Source organism: Styela clava, chromosome 9, assembly GCF_964204865.1.
Source record: "Styela clava chromosome 9, kaStyClav1.hap1.2, whole genome shotgun sequence".
In the NCBI taxonomy this organism is placed as follows: Eukaryota; Metazoa; Chordata; class Ascidiacea; order Stolidobranchia; family Styelidae; genus Styela; species Styela clava.
In genome coordinates, this window is record NC_135258.1 from 15,563,554 (window position 1) to 15,586,139 (window position 22,586).

At 34.3% G+C, this 22,586-nt stretch overlaps 1 protein-coding gene and 1 pseudogene across 1 annotated transcript; one reads left to right on the forward strand and one right to left on the reverse strand.

The window, feature by feature from the left end:
- Window positions 1–2,095: 2,095 nt before the first annotated feature.
- On the forward strand, window positions 2,096–3,594 carry LOC120339379 ((3R)-3-hydroxyacyl-CoA dehydrogenase pseudogene; annotated as a pseudogene).
- Window positions 3,595–3,635: 41 nt separating this feature from the next.
- On the reverse strand, window positions 3,636–21,488 carry LOC120339469 (tyrosine-protein phosphatase Lar-like). The gene is made up of 16 exons (XM_039407601.2): window positions 20,995–21,488; window positions 20,078–20,261; window positions 19,091–19,269; window positions 18,751–18,881; window positions 16,367–16,514; window positions 16,167–16,261; window positions 15,366–15,594; window positions 10,187–10,365; window positions 8,056–8,146; window positions 7,267–7,434; window positions 6,753–6,893; window positions 6,134–6,260; window positions 5,749–5,891; window positions 5,605–5,664; window positions 4,820–4,913; window positions 3,636–4,671 (listed from the first exon to the last, which is right to left on the reverse strand). Exons 1-16 carry the CDS (start codon window positions 21,059–21,061, stop codon window positions 4,545–4,547), a joined length of 2,163 nt encoding a protein of 720 aa, XP_039263535.2. The 5' UTR covers window positions 21,062–21,488; the 3' UTR covers window positions 3,636–4,544.
- Between the last annotated feature and the right edge of the window lie 1,098 nt (window positions 21,489–22,586).

Consider the following 22,586-nt stretch of genomic DNA (forward strand, 5'->3'; position numbering starts at 1 on the left):
TAACAAATTGTTTTGGTTAACTCGTTCTACGTATGATTTATGCACCCACCCCGTAGCTGTTTTGCTACATTTGACCATTGTTGCTATGGCAATAAATTGGAGGTTACGCGCGATTTATAGCTAAAAATTCTCGGAATAAGTTAGACATATTCTGGGCGAGATGGACAAATAGCAAAATAAGCCTGATGGTGTATCGTAAGATCTCATCAACGCCCAGATGTCTCAGGATTAGGGCTCTCACAATTCAATTTAAACAGAACATTTTTCAGGTATATTAAATAGTATGTACGTCAGAAAAACATCATTTTTTTATTATATCGATAACTTATCAATGCTAATGCTTTTGAGTTGAATATGAAATGTGTCGCAAGTGAAATCTTGTTCTTTCACAATATGTCGCTCTATCACGCGACACGTTTTAAGCGATGAAAAAGCGCAAGGTGTCGCTATTAAAAGGATTTTACTTTGCCTGTCCTTCATATTCCAGGGATATGACCTGGATTATCCCAACCTACTAATTCGTAGATAGTCCAAAACCTAGATTGCTTAGAAAAATAATGCGGAAGGACAACGGAAAGAATAACATAATTATAATATAAATTTATAATTATAATATCAAAATCACTCTGAATTTGAACGGTGCAAGGTATAATGTGGGCCTACATGCTGTGAATGAATCAATCGTATGAATCTCGTATTAACGATATGGACGGCAGTTTTTATTTGAATCATTTTAAATTATTCAATACATATGCGTTTCAACAGAACTTTTCATTTTGGCGTGATTTCAAAAAAGTAAACGGTGTAAACTATGAGGAAAAAGGCAGTTTCATTACTATTTACTTTATAATACTTTGGGCATCAGACGATATCGGCCGGAGGACGTTCGATCGAAGCAGATACCTGATGTAGGTCAGATATAATTATGTATTATATATCAGAATTTGCAGATTTTGCATTTGTGGGGTGGGATGCAGGGGTTTCGCTCAAATTAGTTTTTGGAATACTATTGATAATCAACGAAACCGTTCTTGTTTATTTGTTTTAAACGTTAGATGACCTCAGCAAATGGGTTACGTGCACGGCAGCTGACGACTAGCGTAATTATTGGCGTTATGCATTTTGTATGTTGACGTTTAGCAATCAAGAGACACCGTTTCGAGTTTAGAGAGTAATCTGCATATTTTTCAGATCTTGACTGAACGTCTCAGTATCGCAGTCAATTACGCATTGAAAACGTACATCGAAGCTATTCAGCCCACGCCATTTTGAATAATGAAAGTATGTTGTCGGTGAGGATAATAGACGACAGAAACCTTGTTTGAGTTTTCAATTTAAATGCGGTCTAGCAAAATAAGGTATGATCGATTCATCAAATTTTTTGTATATATGATATAGTGGTTTGCGGGAAGTCAAACACGTTAACAAATTGTTTTGGTTAACTCGTTCTACGTATGATTTATGCACCCACCCCGTAGCTGTTTTGCTACATTTGACCATTGTTGCTATGGCAATAAATTGGAGGTTACGCGCGATTTATAGCTAAAAATTCTCGGAATAAGTTAGACATTTTCTGGGCGAGATGGACAAACAGCAAAAAATCCTGATGGTGTATCATAAGATCTCATCAACGCCCAGATGTCTCAGGATTAGGGCTCTCACAATTCAATCTAAACAGAACATTTTTCAGGTATATATATTAAATAGTATGTACGTCAGAAAAACATCATTTTTTTATTATATCGATAACTTAGCAATGTTAATGCTTTTGAGTTGAATATGAAATGTGTCGCAAGTGAAATCTTGTTCTTTCACAATATGTCGCTCTATCACGCGACACGTTTTAAGCAATGAAAAAGCGCAAGGTGTCGCTATTAGAAGGATTTTACTTTGCCTGTCCTTCATATTCCAGGGATATGACCTGGATTACCCCAACCTACTAATTCGTAGATAGTCCAAAACCTAGATTGCTTGAAAAATTAATGCGGAAGGACAACGGAAAGAATAACATAATTATAATACAAATTTATAATTATAATATCAAAATCACTCTGAATTTGAACGGTGCAAGGTATAATGTAGGCCTACAGGCTGTGAATGAATCAATCGTATGAATCTCGTATTAACGATATGGACGGCAGTTTTTATTTAAATCATTATAAATTATTCAATACATATGCGTTTCATTAGAACTTTTCAGTAGCAAATAAATATTATATTAATGGCTCCCGGAAGACTTACTGGAAAGGCAGCAATTGTTACCGGTGGTGGAAGCGGAATAGGTAGAGCAGTTTGTGAAGTATTTGCAAGAGAAGGGGCTAGCGTTGCCGTTCTTGATATCAACGGCCAACATGCGTCCGAGACCGTTAAACTGCTGTTAACAAACCACCAAAACACACATTGTTTTATCGAAACAGATGTGTCATCGGTTGAAAATGTTAGAGAGGCATTTTTGAAGTCACAGAAGGAATTGTCAAAAACATGCACTATTCTTATAAATTGTGCTGGAATATTACGTGGCGATTCATTCGTCAACATGAAAGATGATGACTTTGATGATGTCATTCGGGTTAATCTGAGAGGATCATTTCTTACGTCGAGGGAATTTTTAAAATCACTGGAAAATGTGAAAGATTCAAATGGGAGCATTGTCAATATTTCTAGCCTCGTCGGGAAAATGTCGTATTTTGGGCAAGGTAGTTATTGTGCTTCCAAACACGGTGTTCTAGGTATAACAAAAACGATCGCTGCTGAATATCCATTACATAAAATCCGGTGTAATGCTGTGCTTCCTGGGGCAATAGATACCCCGATGATTAGCTCAATCAACCCTGAATTATTGGAACAAGTGAGAAAAACAATACCTATGGGTCGAATAGGCAAACCTGAGGAAATTGCAAATGCATGTTTATTCCTGGCATCGGATGAGAGTTCATACGTTAACGGAGCTTGCCTAGAAGTAACTGGTGGAGCAGGTGTTTAAAAGATAACTCGATAAAACGCTTTCTATGAGACACCTCCATTATTGTCTCTTGTCATTTCGAGAGCGATTGATCTCGAACCCGAAAAGATAAGCGAATTGCTGTCTCCAAAGAAGATACAACATGTCAAAAAGTTAAATGTTTAAAATCTTATTGATGTACAAATTATCCATTGCGATATTTTCATTTAAATATAGCATGGAACCTTTTAAATTTTGGAATAAACAATTCTCAAGAATATAAAAAGAGCGTTTATCTAACAAAACATCATAAACGTAATACTATTGGCTGCTTTGTATGTCAAGATATATATTAGTAAAGTGGTAAATTTTAATTAAGATAGGATAGGTAATTATAATATTATCCGTAAACATTTTGCATAACATGCAAATACTTACATACCTATACTTATTTACTAACATATTTACTCGAAAACTTATTCAACATAATTATTTAACACACACATTTGCCTAACTTACCTACTTCTCTATTAGGCTACCTATTGGAAAATATCATTTTCGATTTTCTTCAGTGAGTTTAGGCAAAATTTCACTTTTTTTCTAAAAAAACTCAATAATAATAATAAAAACGAGTACGAAATTTATTTGAAAATGAAATCGCGCAAATACGTTCAAAAATAGAAATCGCTTACACACACATTAAAGGAAAAAAAAACATAGAAAAAGTAGTATTAGCAGTAGACCATATAAAAATGATTCGGAAATTGTCAATATATATGTACTGGTTGGTGAATTCAATCACTATAGTTTTCCGTTAAAAGTTATTTCGAGTTCGGGGTTGACCGAAGTGGGTTTGGGAAGTTTGTACAGGAAAACTATTTTATCCCACTGATCAATTGTTTAACAGTTTGAGAAAAAGGCAATTAGGCATTGACTGGGAAGCAGAATATATTTTTTTATAATATCGATAACATAAGTACAGTAACGTGTTAAAATATCAGACACAGAATAAGATTATTGAAGTATATAATGAAATACAACATACAATGACATATCTATAAAAAAGGGTTGACAGACATTTCTGTGGATCAGATTGTAGTTTTGGGTTATTAATTATTCAAAGGTATAAAACTATTAATTTCGTTGTCTTACCAATAAAAGTAATTAGGCTTTTAGCATTCTCTTGTAGCGGAAAACGGCAAAAAAGCATCTGAATATATCCAAATTCGGATGAACTACCTGCAATTATGCAAATCCTGGCGCTCCCGTAGTTTGTGCACAAAGATGGCACACAACCTGATAACTCTAACCTGGTACACATACTATGTTCAGGTTGTGCGCCATCTTGGTGCACATTCTACGGGACTACCCAAGTTCCATACACGTTCAACAAGTGAAATGATTTATGATAACGATCTTTGCTTAGGATGCAAACGTTTCCGTTTCATCGATCTGGTAACCCACGCTAATGCAACGATAGTTAGATTGAAACGTTTTCCTATTTTTTTGTTTTAGAAACGTGAGGGCAAGTGCGCTGCTCCGGCATGCTTTGTTTTGGGTACCAGTGACCAAATAAATTGTGTCATTTAGTCAGGCTTTATTGTCATCCTTTGCTATGTTTTTTCACATTGCCTGCCTCTTGTTTTTCTTTGTTACTTAACAAATCTTTTTCAAATTCACTCAAAATTACTGGATGCATCCATGGCTTTGCAGGTTTTGGCCCTTGTTCCCTGTGAAGGCAAATGCATTTGGTGTAAATGTATGAGAGACCCTGAGTTTGATAATAAAATTCCTAAAAAATTGTATTATTGCCAAATATCGATAATGTGCTACACCGTGGTCAGCGTATTAAAAGTAACAAATAAGCAAACACATTACCTGCATCTATAAATTGTCCCAACTATAATGACGATCACCATCAAAATTCCACATATGACACAGAGAATTATTAGCAGCAGAGATCCAGTCTCTTCTGAAAATAAAAACAATTACTATACAAAAGTACAATTAATAGATAAAGGTCTCGCAAAATAAAATAACAAGAGAGCATAGCTCAACTATATGGGCTTGAAGATCTAATAACTAACTGCAGAATCGGTGGCCTATGCGACTCAAATGGACATGTGGCTGGCTGAGCAGAGAACAGTCATGTGGCGCGATCACTAAAGCCAGGAATAAAAACAGCGTTCCTATTAATTAGAATAAAACGGCGAAATAAGAGTTTGAGAGAAACTCGGATTAATTTTGGAAAACAGTAATACCCTTCTAGCGACTGAAAATTTGAAATTGAATAGTTTTGGACTTGGAGACAAGCGATTGCTGGATAACAACAACTATCGACCAACAACAGCAACTTTCTTTCAAAACAATTCATATGACCCATTCGTGCCCAATAAAATTTGCTAGAATGACTAGCCCACGGATTGCATTTTAATTGAATAATTAAAATCGAATATGAAGAAGAATTATTTTCCAACGTTCTAGCTTTCCCATAACTTCGTAAGGTGAGTCTATATATATAAATATACCAAGTTTGAATCTCTGTTTGTATGCGACTGTACCCAAAAGTTTCAGTAATCTAGGACGCTATGCACAAAATTCATGTTCTCTCGAGAATATGTTGTACACAAAGTAGTATAATACAAATCACATGATAAACTCACCAAACACTCCAATTTCCTTCGCATCTGACCAATCAGAACACATTAGTCCGGTTTCATTCTCTGAAAAAGGTGAATAATATATCATTTTAATTGAATTTTGCATTTCATCAAATGTTGCAGTTAGCCCAGTAAAAAATATCTTACTTGTACACGCTCGCACATGAATAATTCCTGCGTATCCAGTTTTGATTAGGACTGAGGTATTTGTACCATTGTAACTGCATGAAATATCGTTATCTTTTGCAATACAGTTATCATTAATATGTTGAAGTTCATCGAATGTGAGTCTGGAAAAGATTTCAATTTCCATTTTCTTAACGTTATAGGCTACATATCCATCATATATGGCAGTTTTAAGATCGAAGAATTTTTAGGGACAGACGATTATTACAACAGTATTATTTTTTTACGTATCAATGGCCGGCCGCCTGTACAGAGCTTTGCACGGATTGGAGATGTGAAAAGAAGAAGAATCATGTCAAAAAATAGTTTTTCTGTATTGCTCTATTAAAAATGTTTACAAAACTACCTGGTTTTGATTAAAACTTTATAAACTTCAATTTCCCCATTTGGCTTTCTTGGTGGTTTCCATGAAACGTTTATATCTTCACTTGATGTCCTTGTCACAGATCGTATTTCCGGGGAATCATCAGGTGCTAAAACAATTCCACCACTCAATTGTTTGTTTAAAATACTCTCCATACATACGCCCTTACGAGTGTGTCGCAATTTATAGTTTAAAATATATAGCTAGAACTGGTGAAAATCCAGCTAACATTGGCAATTTCTGCCACAATTTAGTTTTCATATAAAACATATAGATCTTACAAAGATTTATTGCTTCAGAATTGAGCTTTCGTAAAGCATGCAAAATATTTTAAAAACAACTACGTTATTATTTTTGTAAACTATTAGTTTTTTTGCCAAAGATTATATCATTTAATGAATTTTCACAACTTTTGAGTCCGCTTGGGGACTTTATATTTATATGATTTTTCGTGCCAAAGCCAGCTTTGAAAAGTAACCCAATTTCTGGGGAAACATGGAACTGATGAAGATGGAATGTGGATCCATAACATCATGCCATGGCATAAATTATGGATCGGGTATTCGCTGTTCTGATGTTTGAAAGCAACACTATTTCTTACCATCTTGAAGCGTTTTCACATATATTTCTTTTTGCATTCCAATGCCTGCCTCATTTGTCATTGCCACCTTTATAGCATATCTAGTGTTAGGAGTCAAATCAGTCAGGGATATTATTCTGCTTCTTGTGTTGAATTTTCTAACTAAAAGTAAAAAGATAGAAATCATCGTGACATACGAGACACTCAAGTCTACCACATTGGCATAGTGGATACGGTAGCCTAACATACTTGGTTTTACCATGCATATAGTTTTACCTATTCCGTAGTCGTTAATTCGAGCCAACCTTTTCTATATATATAGTCTTTTTTTGCGCCTTGTATTCGAGTGTATAAACCGTCTATTTTTACTGACCGGAGATATCGAAATCTACTAATTGCAGTTGGTGTCACTCAAACCAATACCACCGTATGGTGTGAATCATATTTTCAATTTTTCTCTACCAGTTCAAATTTTGTAATGAGTACGAGAAATCGTGTGACAGCAGGTTTACCTGTATTTTCCCTTGGTACTTACTTTTATGCTTTTTGCTGTGGTTCAAATATTCAAGCTTCTGGTATTCGATTGTATAATATTGTATTCTTCCACAAGAAAGCTTGTCTTTAATTCCTTCATATGTCACTTGCATGGTAATACTTCTTGATGTAATTTTCTTGAACTGATATAACGGTGGTGATTTAGGAACTGTGATATGTTAAACAAATTGATTGTACAAAAAATACACCCGCAATGTGTAATGGCATTGGGAGCTTCGTATACGTGAAACGTAGTCCTATTAGATTCAGCCAAGGAGAGCTCATTGGCCTCATGTTGTTTACCCTATTTGGCAGATTATAAAACATGGAGACATGAAAATATCATTCTAGTGTTATATTTCATTTTGGATTTGCTACCTAAATATACTTTGTTGGGTATTAGTTCCATCTGTCGTCATAAATCATACAAAATATTTCGAACAAATATTTACTAAGAAAACCGCATACTTTATGCAAACCTGGTCGCCATTACGCAAACAATTAACGTCAGAAGCAGATATGTTTTATAGCAGTGTAGCCAATTAAACGGGCCTATTGTTACGTTTCACATTTTGCTCATATTTATAATTTTACACTTGTTTTATATCTTGCTATGCCCTTTACTCAAAACTAAAATTCTAGAAAATGAAAGTCAATGCTTTCAAGAATCATGCCTAGTCTTAAAATTGAGTGTTCTTTGAAAAACGCAATTCCGAAGAATTTTACTCCATATTATGAAAGCAAATCATATCACTTTAATTATGAATACTACTATTATATTAGTATTTACCTGACCCACTTGTGAAAGAACTGACAAAACAACAGCTTTGTTCAACACTATAAATTGTAGAACATACTGTGATCTTGTACAAAATACATTCCTGAACATAAATAAGCAAATGATAATATTTTGAATTTTGAGAAGTTCTGAATCCTGAAGGTGACATTGAAGATTTTCCTAACTTTTTTATTGGACACGAAATGTAACCTATGGATCGTTATGCTTTATTGTTGTTGTTGTTCTTGCTGGTGTTATTTTGGTCATAAAGTCATTTTTTGAATTATCAGTTCTTAAAGATGGAAAATTCGCTAAAAATCTAGCTGATATTGCAATGCCCATATGTTTAAGCATGCTCTCTCGTTGAGCTGTTATGTGCGTATGTCCTGTTCTGTTAAGCACTGATATTAATTTTGCCATAAAATCAGAATTACAAGAATATCACAAACGATAGAAAATAAATAAGGTTGCCAACGTCACCAATAACATTCACCAAGACGACTAGCAAACAAATGAAAGATAAGGTCATGGGAACGTCAATAACACTTTCATTCTCCAGAAATTGTGTAAATATATAAAAACTTTTTCATTGATATCAACAATAAAATGTATTGTTGGCCAATTGAAGTAGTATGGTCGAAATGAAGTCTCAAATAATTCTATGATTGAATGATTGGAATCTCTGTTTCTACAAGCAAACTGGTTTTCTCGTAGTAATAAAGTTCATCCCTTTTTTGATGGTCCAAATATATTGACATAATTTTCCATTTTACAATTTTGGCAAATTCTTCGTTGACGATTTGTTTCAAATTTTGAAACGACTAATGTTATTGTTTTCATTTAACTATACATATAACTGTACATATAAGTCAAATATAGTAGAACCCCGATACCAGTAGAATTTTAGTTGATCATTAAGTTTTCTGCAAAGTTCTCCGAAAAGGGGTTTTCCAATATGTTCCAATTTTGGGGTAAAATTTCGAGTTTTATAAACTCGTGGGCAATTGAAAACACAACTAGTATGTTGACGATTTCTTCAATATATTTGCGCCAGAAATAAATTGGTGCATAAATTGCGGACAACAGCCATTTTTCCAACAACATCCACAAACCCCCCAATAACAATAATTACCAAAATGATCCATACTTACACATCGTGCTCCTCAATAATTATTCCTATACTTTTGTGTATAATCACATTTAAACTCGATTTAATTATAATGTCAACGACCGATACCCACTTGATGCGTCGTATCATATTTTATGACTTGAATCACATCAGAAAAATGCGTCATCGCAGTTTAAGTAAATAAAAACACGTGAATCTCTTTGTTATTTCTAAACGATAAAACGATAAATTTGATCCTACCAATAAATGGCGCAAAGATTACTACGATTTTCAATTTATGTGTTTGGCTCAGTATTTACAAAATACTTACATGCGATTGTTTAGAGATTGTTGCGTAATATTTTTCTCTGTTTCTATATTAAAGGGGATTTGTGTTCAAGCGTCTCGTCAATACTTCCTCTTTAGGTCGCCAACGATATTTGCGTGTGGAATTTTTTAGATTGCGCTCAAATCGAAAAATAAAAACTATCACCAAAAAGGAACATAAATCTGTTTAAGATTCCGTTTTAAATAATAAAGACTATTTCAAATTTCCTTTAAATAAAAGTTTTCAAATTTGAACTTCTTGTGGCTTGGGAATGGCCCACTTCTTCCTCAATAATGAAGCCGCTGACAACACCGTATATAGTGGAATATTCACTATACGTGATAGAAGCCCATTAGTTCAAATTTGAGTATCTCTGGGCCCTCGGACTTCTTTCTAATCCACGGAGCGATTTTAGATGACTATGAGCAAAGTATTTCTCTAGTGAACATTCGGGAGAACTGCATTAATTCAAAATAATTTACCTGTGAGTTCTTTATATCTTTGACTACATTGCATTTATTATTTGGCGCAATGTGGCGCAAAAAATAATTGATGGAAACTTGTTGAAAGCAAATAGTGCTTTTATTGAAAAGCATCTGGACACGGAGTGTTAAAAGTCTTTGAAAGTATTCATGAAAGTTTGAGATGAGAAACACCAGTTTAAACGTTAGATCAAAATAATATTCGAATCAATATATGTTTTCTACCTTGAGTCTTGTCAGGTTCAATTTCCTCGTACTTGGCTCTAAATTCTGTATTCTGTCAATGACGTTATCATGGTGCTGTAGTTTGACGTCATAATTATACAAGTCGTCTACGTCATCAACATCCCATTGAACTTCGATCCATGATTTCCCTTCTGTAGACGAAGAGCAACGTGGCTGAGCTAGAATAATAAAACAAAATATGATAACAACTAGTTGTAATAAAGTAATTTTGCGTTTACACGAGGGGCGCGTCATGAATGGAGATATATAATTATGTGTTCTAAAAAATATTTCTCTTTTTTATTAGCGGGTTTCACCCCTTTACTCGGAATAAGGGAATTTTTGAACTGGGGTCGTATTGGCTATCACTACGGCCATTGGGGTTAAATAAACGCCCTATAAAAATTATGGCTCACGAAAAAAACATACAAGAAAGATACATTGAATATGGTTTGATATTTCTATATGTACCAAAGAAGATATTTTTCTTTTTTTGTGTGGGTTTTCCAAGCCTATACTCCGAATAAAAGAATTTTTGAAATGGGATGGAGGTGTCTCGGCTCTCAAAGTTGTGGCTAGTTATTGTATAGCTTTATAATCGTCCTGCTTATTGGCGATTAAAAATGCATTATAAAAATTGGAATTCACAAAAAACACTTACAAAAAAGATACATTGAATAGAATTTTATTTAGGATTTTTTAATAGAAGAACTTGTTTTGAATGAAGAGTGTTATTAAATTTCCAGATTCAGATTCAGATATTTTATTTCGTCATGCAAGAATCAATATGAAGCAAAAGAAAACACAGTAAATTGAAAAAACGAAAAACATTGATTCATTGCAATTGACGCGGGGTCGCGAATAGACTCAATGAGTCATCTAGTCAGCGACACCTTGGTGCTGTATTAAAGCAGCAAATATAGCAATGAAGCATATAGAACAACAAAAAAACGAAAATTTATCTTCAGAAATACACAAATCATTGAAATACAACAATAGATTCGAAATAAAATACACAAATCATGGAAAGACAACAGTGGATTCGACAACAAAAAAGGAAAAATTATCTTCAAAAATACAAAAATCATGGAAAGACAACAATAGATCCGAAATAAAATGCACAAATCATGGAAAGACAATAGATTCGAAATAAATTTAATTGTAAATAACCACACTACAAGAACCGCCAGTACGATTCATTCAGAAGAAGGCTCATTAGCGACATCTGGTGTTTAAGATGCGCATCGATGAATTCAAAACATAAAATAATGCTGAGTCATACGACCCAGCACTAAAAAGGACTGAAGTAGCGTCCCAAGCAACTGGGTTGCCATTTGATAGCTATTATATGTGGAAAGTAGACGACGACGAGTTTCCGTCACAGTAAGGTGAAGTACCGGAATGCACTATATAAATTGCACATGAGAAGTTGGCAAAAAATGACATAGTAAAACATGAAACAGCCAGCAAAAGAGGTACAGCATTCAGCTGTCATAAAAAAAAATAATGGATACAGCTGTTCAGTAGAGGAACATGGATGGATTCCACTCCTATATTTAATAAAAGAAACGTTAACGTGATAATAAAAAATATATATAATATCAGATTGCGATCATTACAATGAAAATATTTATGTTATTCCTACGATATTGGGTGTATTAGCTCTTATTTACAATCACGCATCTGTAAGTCAAGCTCTTTGTGAACGACTGATCGGAGAAAATCAAAACAACAGCATACAAACTATAACCTTGAAATGATTATCAGAATCGACTGGCGTTGGAAAGGATTCCTTGTGTGCAATGCTTGGCTGATAAGAAACCAAATTTAAACAACATAAAATAAAGCAAATATATGTTTTTCTGAGTGATAACATGATAAGCCAAATACCAGGCCAAAAAGACCACGATCATGTGCCCACTGAAGGCGAGGGGTCAAAATTGGCTGATTGTGAATTTCCGGTAGGCATGGGCAATGTACATGTATTTTATAATTGTATAGGATTTAATTGTGTTTTTAGAAGAAAAAATTGAAAATTTTCACTATGTACCATATGGCGCCAGGCCGAGTGGCTTCATCATGCCCAGCGCCTTTGGTGCCTGGAAATATTGCGTATGTCAATATTATTGGAGTGAAATCGTCTCCAATAGAATAAATAATGGGATTTCATGGTAATTGATTTTGTTATCGAATTACTTTATTATGCGGAAACGCATGAAGACGGAGAATTCACATCCTGGATCTGATACGTTGAACTTGAGAATGGTACCACCCGGGTTTGATGACCAACTGGAATTGGATCAAGTAGCCAATTGGTGAAGGGATTTTGAAGGGGGGTATGAGTCCGGATATACTCCCACCCGGATATAATATATGTAATATAATGTCTGGGTTTAAATTGCACACAGCCATTAGAACGCATATATATATATAGGCGTTTTCCGGGTTCTAAAAATATGAACAAAAACAGTAGAAATTTTTGATTAGACCATTGAGAACAAATATTTTATCTACCAATTCATTTAAAAAAAAAAATTCTCGCTATTCTTAGCTATTCGTATAGGCTAAGTAATTCCGAGACCATGTATTTATATCACCGTGTTTGATAAGGTAAAAAAAAAACTATTGGCATTGAAAAATGTCCCAACAAAAATAATTGGCGCTTCAAAAGTGTAAGCGCCTTCGCCTTCTCCACATCAAGTTGTATAAATGGACTGAAACCTATGGGCAGTCCCCGAACTCGTAATATAACGAAAATAAGGAAAATCGAAATAAAATTATAGCCTAACCCTAACCTGGTACATATACTACGAGAGTACCAAATAATTTATTGACTGTATAACACTAGGCATCTTACGAATATACAATTTAAATTAATATTTGCATTCTCGCAATATGATAGGTTCAAAATATAACAATGAAATATTGTTTTATATATAATGGTCGTTCATTTTTACAGCAATAACTCTCTTTGGCATGTGTAGTTAAGAGCAATGAGATAAGATATAGCTTTTCCGGTATTTGTAATGCTCTCCATTGGATATTCGACAAATAAAAGTTTGTGTGTAAGCTTCAGTCCTCATACTGTTAAAAGTTTCAGTATATTTAAAAAGAAACCCTACGTTTTTGTAGTTTAGATCCTATAATAGGAGTGTTCGAAAGATCTGCAGGTATGTAACCAGGTGAGCCGTAATACGCATATCTTACTCATTCAACGTATAACGCGCGTGTATAAAATTTGATAACTGTGAAATACCAGTAATTTTTGTACAGCAACAATAAGTCCAATAAATATTAAAAATAATTATATTTTCGAGTGGTCATTTGTGAGACACATATGTCAGCAACGTGACTAAATAAACTTTATGTATGAATTAAAGCTCCGAGTTGGTCTTAAGGATTTTTCTTAATTTGTTATTTCCACACCTGCGCGGTGTAAAGCGACAATTAATATAAAGGTTGAAAGGTCAAAGTGTCACTTTATACCGTTAGCAACGATGTATTTGGCCAAATATTAAATTTGATAAATAGAATAAAAATGATTAAAAAGGTAACAAATGAATTCAAAATATTTCGCGCTGAAGATAAATAGGTTCGAGTTATTGAAATTGTGAAACCCAAATCGATTGCACACTAAAATGAATGCGAACAAATCTCATAGAATATCGCAAGTTAAGTATATTACGAGTAGGTTGCTTGGGTATCTCGAATAAATTTTAGTCTTCTGTGACTCGTTTTCAATAGAACCGTAATAAGTTTGTTGTCGCGACAGGGTGGTATGAAAGGACGAAGGGTTTTACCGATAGTTATTTTGCAAATCTTGTTAACAAAATATAGATTATATGTTTATGAACTTGCCACTAAAAACGTGTGTGGGTCGAGCTATCACACGTCCCTTTTTTTGATAAATTGGCCTTAATTAGGGATACTCTGTTATTGCCTCACGCTCCCATCACTCATTTCTTTTCTATTTTCTTCGATTATGCTTATCTTAGGATAAGTTCAAATAAGCTAGGGCAGGCAGTTTCCCCTTACTTGTTCCAACTTATTCTGAAATACAAGTAATCAAATGAAGGAGACCAGAGAACTAGTGTAGAAAAAATGGTCCTGATTGCTATAAATTTATGTTGTTTAATACTTTAGTTCATTTCATTAAGGTGGTAGGGGAGTGACCGGATAGTTTCTTTGGTTGTTACAAAGGCTGCAGTAATTCACTATGAACTATGGTATGTATATTTGTCCATATCTAAGCCATACTATACTAGTAACAACTTTCGCCGCCAGCGTATGGTAACAAAACTAATTTCACCCGCGCGATGGGTGAGGTCATTGGGCTCCTCCCACATTTTTGTCCACATTCCATTGGAAAATTTAGTATCTAGTAGAATTCAAACGTTGTGTACATTGCCCACCATAGATTATCATATGTATGACATCTTTACGATAAATTATAACGACGAATGTAAACACTTGTTACATATGTATGTCAATACGTTTATTCTTTAATTTAAAATATTGTGAATAATATGGCAGCATGTATTTGGATCGAATTGTTAAATTGACATCAATGATTTTTACTCATGTAGATAAATTGCAATAAAATTTATCGGATAAAAATTTTACCACCTGTGAAATTCTGCAATTTATAATGAAATCAGCATATTGCATTTGAAGTGGATTTTGAGTAGAATATGAATTGGAACATTTAGATATACATTTGGATTGAGAAAATTTTGAGAAAGTTTGACCAATGCAGTAGGTCACGCGCACTCATCTAGAAGTAAGGAAGACTCATCCCTCAGCAAAGTTACGGGCGACCCTAAACTGGTGCATTACGCGCCAGAATATGATAATTGACACAAGACTCGAAAAAATGAAATGTATATCTACAGTTTCATGATATTTAAATTGAGAAATGTCACTAAATTGTTTTTACATTATTTCCCTTTGCATGATTTGCAGTCGCAAATTGGGTCGTAAACCAAAATCCGCTTTGCGAATAGATCGTTGGTCAGCAAGACATCTTTATTGTAAATTACATATATATACCATACCCGGAATTATTCGGCGACGATAACAGTAACAAGAATATTGTAAAAAAATATGCGGCCATCTGCCGCCATCTGTTACAATTGACATTTGCAAGTTAAACAAATAAGAATGCAGGAGGGGATCTGACCTGGCGGTTTACATTTTTCCTTTTCGAAGTGAAATCTTGCCGCCTGTGACACTCCACCGCTGTTGTGAGCCGTTATTTCTATATAATATTTCTTCGTTGGTTGAAGGGACTGAATGTGCACATTGTGATGTGAATTTCCTCGTTTCGGAATGATTGTTTTATTCGTGATAAATTTTTCTTTGTGTTCATCAAACATTTTCATTTCAAAGTAGTCAATGATGCCCATTTTCTAGAAGAAGAACGGAGTTCCATATATTTATAATCGCGGATTCGTTTGTGATTTGGAAATATGTAAATTAATACAAAACAGAATTGCACTAGAATCATAATAAAAAGACTACGAAATTTCTCTCAAGGGTTTTTAGGAAATTTTGTTATACCTGATGAGCTATTTCCAAAACAACATTGACTTGACTGACCTGAGTTATTTGTTAAGCAATATTCCATGGCTTTTTGTTGAATAATAAATATGTTGTAGTGTTTCTTGATTAACAATGGTAGCATGCCAAGAAATTTAATTAACATACCGTTAAGCAAGACAAAAGTCATAAAACGTCAATAAAGGGTTTTCGCTCAAAATAATATGATCTCCTCATATTTATAAAATAAATTATGGATTAGGAATTCAAGAATAGCTGTTAGGTACATCATTCTCGACCCTAACCAGAATTCCATCTTACAATGAGCTATATGGTTAAATTAGCAAAACGATAATTTATTTGACAATAAGTGCGGTGACATTTCACAACGATATTTTAAGGAACAAGTAAAATGTTTCAAAGGAAAATTCACTCTACTGACCTTCCATGATATGGAGACATTCATACTATTCCCATCTCTATGATATTTGGAACAGCTGAACCGAAGACTTTTCTTGTCTAAAGCTTTGCGTGGTTCTGTGAAAAATAATCAGATAAACCCGATGTCAGATTTTGCTTTCTTCAAACTAATACATAAATCCTAATAACGTTGAATAAAAATGTAAAATTGATTGTACTCACTTGTCACGTGATGAACGCTTACAGGAGAACTGAAGACCTTTTCTGAATGTGTAGTTGCACGTACGGTGATGTTGTATTCTGTTGCCTCTCTTCCCAATATTTCCGGTTTCTTTTCTAGAACAGAAATTGTCTTCGTTCCGTTTCTTATCTGCAATATCGTTAAGGATATTTTCATTTCCAAATAGATAAGTAACCTACATGCATTCAAGAATGTATCACGGGGGTATTATATGTCTTATTCGTACAGAATTCTTTCTCTATTTCTTTAACTCTGACTTGGGCACTGAAAGAAGATAGAGATTTCTAGTTGTGCTAATGATATGATCCGTATTTATATTTCTAATTCTTCGTCCGTATAGCATAAAATTCAAGATATTTCAAAAAGACGAAGAACTTTTGAAAATCAAGCTAACAATACTCGATACAACTCGAGCAAATTCATCAGTACAAAGGAATAGAAACTGCTGATTGCAATTACAAATTTGCAAATTTACTCATTAGCATGATAAGTATTTTTGTAATATAAACAGCCACGACAAAAGATCCGAATATTAATAATTTCGCATTGGAGATGTGCCAATATCACTTTTTTGTCGATACCGATTACTACCCAATACCAGCGAGAAAGTGCCGCCCGATACCGATACGCAGATTTCATATTGCCGATATTGCGATACCGATATTTTAATAATATGCAATTAACATCAATGTATAATACCAATGTTCAATATGTGACAATAAAAATATTTTCAGTTGCCAATATCCGTATACCAACATATACAACATATTCCAGATCTTATTAATTAATTAAGCTCAAAATATCGGTCTATTTTTATAGCCTATAGCGTTAAAATTACCATTATTGCGAATGCGGCTCATATTGTCATTACGAATACATCAGTAAAATTCTATTCAGGATACCAATAGCATGATAAACGGTCAAAATTAGGAGATGTGGTCGCTTTTGAATCGAAGTCTGGATCTGATGCTAAATCATGACCTCTGAGATTGATTCATCGGATTAATTGTTAACCAGTCTGCAATTGCTTGCGACACCCAACCAATCATAGCAAGCATCGACACGTTTTATGCATTTACACTTGTAAAAATCTGTTCCTATGCTGTAAATAGAATCTGAACCTTTCTGACCTTCCGATTTATAACCACAATTGTTTGGAAAACAGTAATTCCATACCTTTAGCAAATACGTTAAAGATGAGTTTTTATTAACACAGGGCCATGGATGATAGATAGCCTTGAATAGCGGATTTGCCGCCAATACCACGTATAAACCAAACTTGAAAGTTGACAAAATGATATCAGGTTTATGATTGCTCGTTTAACGTGTATGTATATCAAAGAGCAGATTGTCTTGAAATAAAGTGTCAGATTGGCTCTTTAAATTCATCCGCATACGATACCATGCCGAGCTATTTTCCTTCTTCGTTTTTATAAATGGAATTAGGTACATTGCAGCACATGGTTTTTATTTATTAAATGAAAGTGCCATAGCCCATAATTATCTTCGATGCCGCATAACATTTATTAGAATTTTAAAAAATCCAATGCTACATTCAATATTCCGGCTTAATCTAACTCAGTGATCTTTGTTTATTAAGTTTGCAAAAAGTGTGCTATCCTATTCATTCAATAATATTTTCAACCAGGAGTTCTTATTCATCACATTCGACCTGATTTGAATAGTAAGCGGTTCCGGAACAATCAGGAATTTTAGCAAAAAGCAATCGCACGCGGTATTTGCGACTTTTTCAGTTTTCAAAAAATTTGAAAGAAGGGGGATGATTGACTGCACACGCTTATATACACCGATTTTGAGTACAGATTTCGGCCTCCTGTCGATTGTAGTTAAATACTGCATGTTTTTTCAATGAATTTGTCGATTTGTTATTTTTTGTTCAATTGTAGAATGTTTGTCGCATTACGAAACCAAATATTTGAATATGGCTCAAATCGCTTGGCGTGCCATGAGAAATCCTCTCGCGTGCCACAATTGGCACGCGTGCCAGGGGTTGCCGACTCCTGTCCTATGTCATAGTTCAACTACAGCCAAATACAGCTATAATTACCATTGTTTTTTATGTCAAAAAAGTTTTGGTGCTCGAACAAATCGGTATTCGAACACCAATCCAGAACGAAATATGTTCGACTACCGGAGTATCACTGTATATGCCTACTTTTTCTATATTTCCGACATGCTATTTAATTAAAATAAAAAGACCTTTTCGTAACCTATTTACTTGAATTTCAAATAAATTATTCAAGTAAACTTCTTGGTTTTTCTAAAAACTTCCAATAAACAAGACTATCACTGAGTAATAAAAAAAAAATTTATTTGAAAAGAATAAAAAAAGGTTCAAACTTGCCCCATTAGTCCAAGTATATTGGAATTCATATTTCAGCCGATATGTCGCACAAGATGGTTTTTCAATTTCGATATTCAACTTGGAAGAATTGCTCCAACTGATCCCAGTTATTTTGATTGGGTCTGGCTTTGCTGTATGGGAAAAGTAGGATATATTGCTTAATGATACCCGTGCAGATTTCAATTACCTCATTCACTAAAAAGTTTGGTTAAAATCAAGAGGACCTATTAAATGAATAAATGTCAAATTAGACCCGACATTTCGAAAAAAAATATACCTAAATTTATGAAACAATATCAATGAAATTTGTCCAATATCTTATTACAAATCATATACCCACCATAATTACATATTTGAAAGGAAAATATGTTTTCACAATTGTGTACTTTGCCATCATTTAATCTTAGCCATGCGCTTATAGAATCTGTATGAGATGTGGAGTCGTCAGAGCAATCCACCATATGGAATGTTAAAACACAGGAGCCAGTTTTTTCGTCGCACTTTGAAACCGATGGTTTGCTGCATGACGTAAATGATTTCGTATTATTTTGATAAGTTCATATAGAAAAGTGAATTTACAATGTGAAGGTACTACAACTTTAATATATATATATATATCATATTGAATGCACGTTCTTAGGATTTTTAAAATAAAATATGGTAGAAATTGTGGTAATGAAGGCATCACGAGATATATAGGCACCCACATGAATCAATGAATCCAGTAAGTAATGTTACGGGTCCAATCAACAATTTCCCATTACTTGACGAGTATTTTTGAATGCAGACGTACCGGAACGAAATACGTTTTGTATGTTTTTAAAAATGTGGTATAGATACCAAGGCGATAGCTCATTCAGTGCAATTTTTTGAAATGTATACCCATTCCAATCTAAAGTCTGTTATAAAATATTTCGAAAAAATATAAAATATTTTTTTCAGAAGTGTGGTAATTCCATAAGAATACCAAAATTTATTCGTTCAATGACAAGAGAGCAATGGCCCTAGAGCAGCGAGTTTGCACCGAGACAAGTATGACGGTGGGAGTCAAGCGTAGCAAAATATGAAAGTGTTCCCCATTGATTGAACATTAAAATTTTGGATGAAATTCGGGTCCCATAACACATAAGTTAAAAGAAGAAATTCAAAAAATAATGATTAACGTATATTTTCAAGTACTAAAAATGTGGAATCGATTGGTCCATTAGTAGCGGAAGAAGGCGATTTTTACTTAAACCACAACAACAACAACAACAACAACAACAACGAGAATTTACTAAAACGATCCATATGTGCACTTTATATCCAATAGTATTAGTAGACTTACCATTGTTTTCTGTCTTGACGACTCAAAACCAAGGTATAGTTGTACTTATGCAGCATCGCTGGTGATTCAAAAGTCCAAGAACATTTCACAAAGGCGGTTACAGATGGCTTGTAACCACAATTTCCCAATGCACACGAAGTCCAGCATTTTAGATCGTTTGTGCAGGATGGCTTTCCGAATCCATCTGAAAATTTACCATTATAAAATGAAATATCATTTATATAATATATATATATAGTTATTAGAAAAATAGATTGAAGGTTCTCCAGAGAATAGATTTATATTTACATAACTATGACTGGTCAGCAAGCAGCGAGAAGTCAAACATGACGTAACAATTGGAATTTGATAAGCCCTTATGTCAGACAAGTTTTCACTCGCCTAGATTTCAAGGTACGTCAACAATTCTTTTTATAGTTTTAGATTTCATGATGAATTTTTCAGATATGTTCCTAGCATTCGGTAAGATTAAATACCTCAGATTATACATTTTTAGGTGTTTACTTCGAATACACTGACTGAAAGGTTTCGGAAAACCTGGAACTAGCCTGAAATCAGGGATTAGAAATTTTCAATTACAGCCCAATCTTCACAACCAAAATATGTAAGGTTGAAATATGTGAATATGTGAGGGCAAAGTTTTAGAGACATTATTGTTTTTGTGGGTATTTTTTCATCAGTATTTCGAATAAGTCACTAACTCTGATTATATATTGTTTGTTCAGAAAAATAATATCCGAAAATACCCGAAATAAAAAATAAAATATCCGAAAGGCCTACTGCAGTAAGAAACCTACTCCGTCATAGTGACACCTCATCATTTTTACCACTGCTGATATTTCCAAAAGTGAGTTCTGACGATCTTACAGATAAGTATTTGAGTGAACAAACAATCTCAAGACAATATGTTTACTTACCTGACAGTGACGTCATGCACGCGATGAATAATACGGGGGAAATTGTCCTTATAGTAGCACAAGTCATTTTGTTTGTCGATACCTCACACCTGTGACACTGTGAAAACAGTGTACTGTAGTATTAGCTATTTAATTTTTGGTTTAAAACTTATTGCACTCTAAAAGTTGAACTACGAAAGCAAGAGACAAAATAAGAGTGATAAACCAAATAATGTGGTAAGATACAATTGGCAACACCATCGCAGCTTGACTACGGTAAGTAAGTCTGACAACTGGCAAGTCTTAATAATCTAGAGACCAGACTGTGATACCTCTACTAACTGTGAAACATTTTGAGACAATCCCGTGATTTTCGATCCGCTATAGGTTTATCATCAAAACACAGGTTAATTTAACTAATAAAGCAGTTTGACGGAATATAAATTCAGAGACTTCTCTTGGCTTTAACTAGCTGTTGTAAAACGTTCTTGCTACTAGCCTTGAATGAATCCAATTTCACATCTGACTGCCAAATGAAGGTAGGTTGGTTTATATAAGCATTTTACGAGAATAGTTAATCATTTACCAGCCTTTCACGGAAATCCAGTTTGAATAAATCCACAAGTTATATTTGGAGGTATTTGGTTAGTGGAATAATTTTGTTTTGTGTTTAAATCAAAAAAAAAACAGATAAGATTTTTATATCGTTTTTAAATGTGACCAAATTCTTTAAATTTGATATGATTATTGGTCTTAGATTGTAAGAATCAATTTTAATCAAGAAGAGTTCACTGTTTTGCTTTAGGCATAAAGTCATTCTGCCCACAATGAGTACTCGGATTTTGTTCTGCTCGTTTCCCGAGCATCGATTTCAGTAGCGTAGCCAGCCCCAATTTTTTTTTTTTTGGGGGGGGGGCAAATTTGAAAATTTTAGAAATTATATTGGGTTTAAGAACCCCTTCTTCAAGCGCGAAACAACAACAGTTTATCAATAAGCAAACTGATTCAAAAACTCAGCTGGCTTTTTGTGGATACAAAAACCATTTTAATAAACAACTTTTTAGTTGAAACAACAAATATTAACAACGCAATTTGAATAAGTAAAATACATCGCCCCGATTAAAAGTCCATCCTTCGCTTCCCGCCAACTATGCTCGACACAACTCGGATAATTTTCTCCTCGGTGACAGTGAAGCACAGACAAATCAGAAAGGCGATTGGACGTCATTGATGAGCGCAGCCATGTCTATACCCGCTTCATTCATGAGAAAGACCGCTCAGCCTCACAGGTGGCTGCTAGTAGCGTCATAACGATCTGAATTGCCGTGTGCACGCTTGGATAATTTCGAGCGCTCAGAAGAAGCCCCTCCAAACATTCGTCTTTAACGTCGGAACTTAAAGAAGTTCTCCACAGTCTCACTTCATTCTGGAGGTTATCCAATAAATACAGACGCTCTACCTCATCCACGTGATTTGGTTTGTTCGGTGGAAGAATTGATAGCAATGAAAAAAATGAAGGGTTATCAATAAACGTATACCGAATAGAGCAGCTCAAGCCGTCGACGTATGGGAGATATACGGAACGTTTAAAATACTGGGATGCTGAATCAGCA

What these genes read in the sequence shown, in the direction of transcription:
- LOC120339469 (XM_039407601.2), bottom strand. Translation starts at nt 21,061, where the DNA reads ATGACTTGTGCTACTATAAGGACAATTTCCCCCGTATTATTCATCGCG. An exon ending in GTGCATGACGTCACTGTCAG is followed by an intron (nt 20,262 to 20,994) that starts GTAAGTAAACAT and finishes GTAAATTTTCAG; the next exon opens with ATGGATTCGGAAAGCCATCC. An exon ending in CGTCAAGACAGAAAACAATG is followed by an intron (nt 19,270 to 20,077) that starts GTAAGTCTACTA and finishes TACGTCATGCAG; the next exon opens with CAAACCATCGGTTTCAAAGT.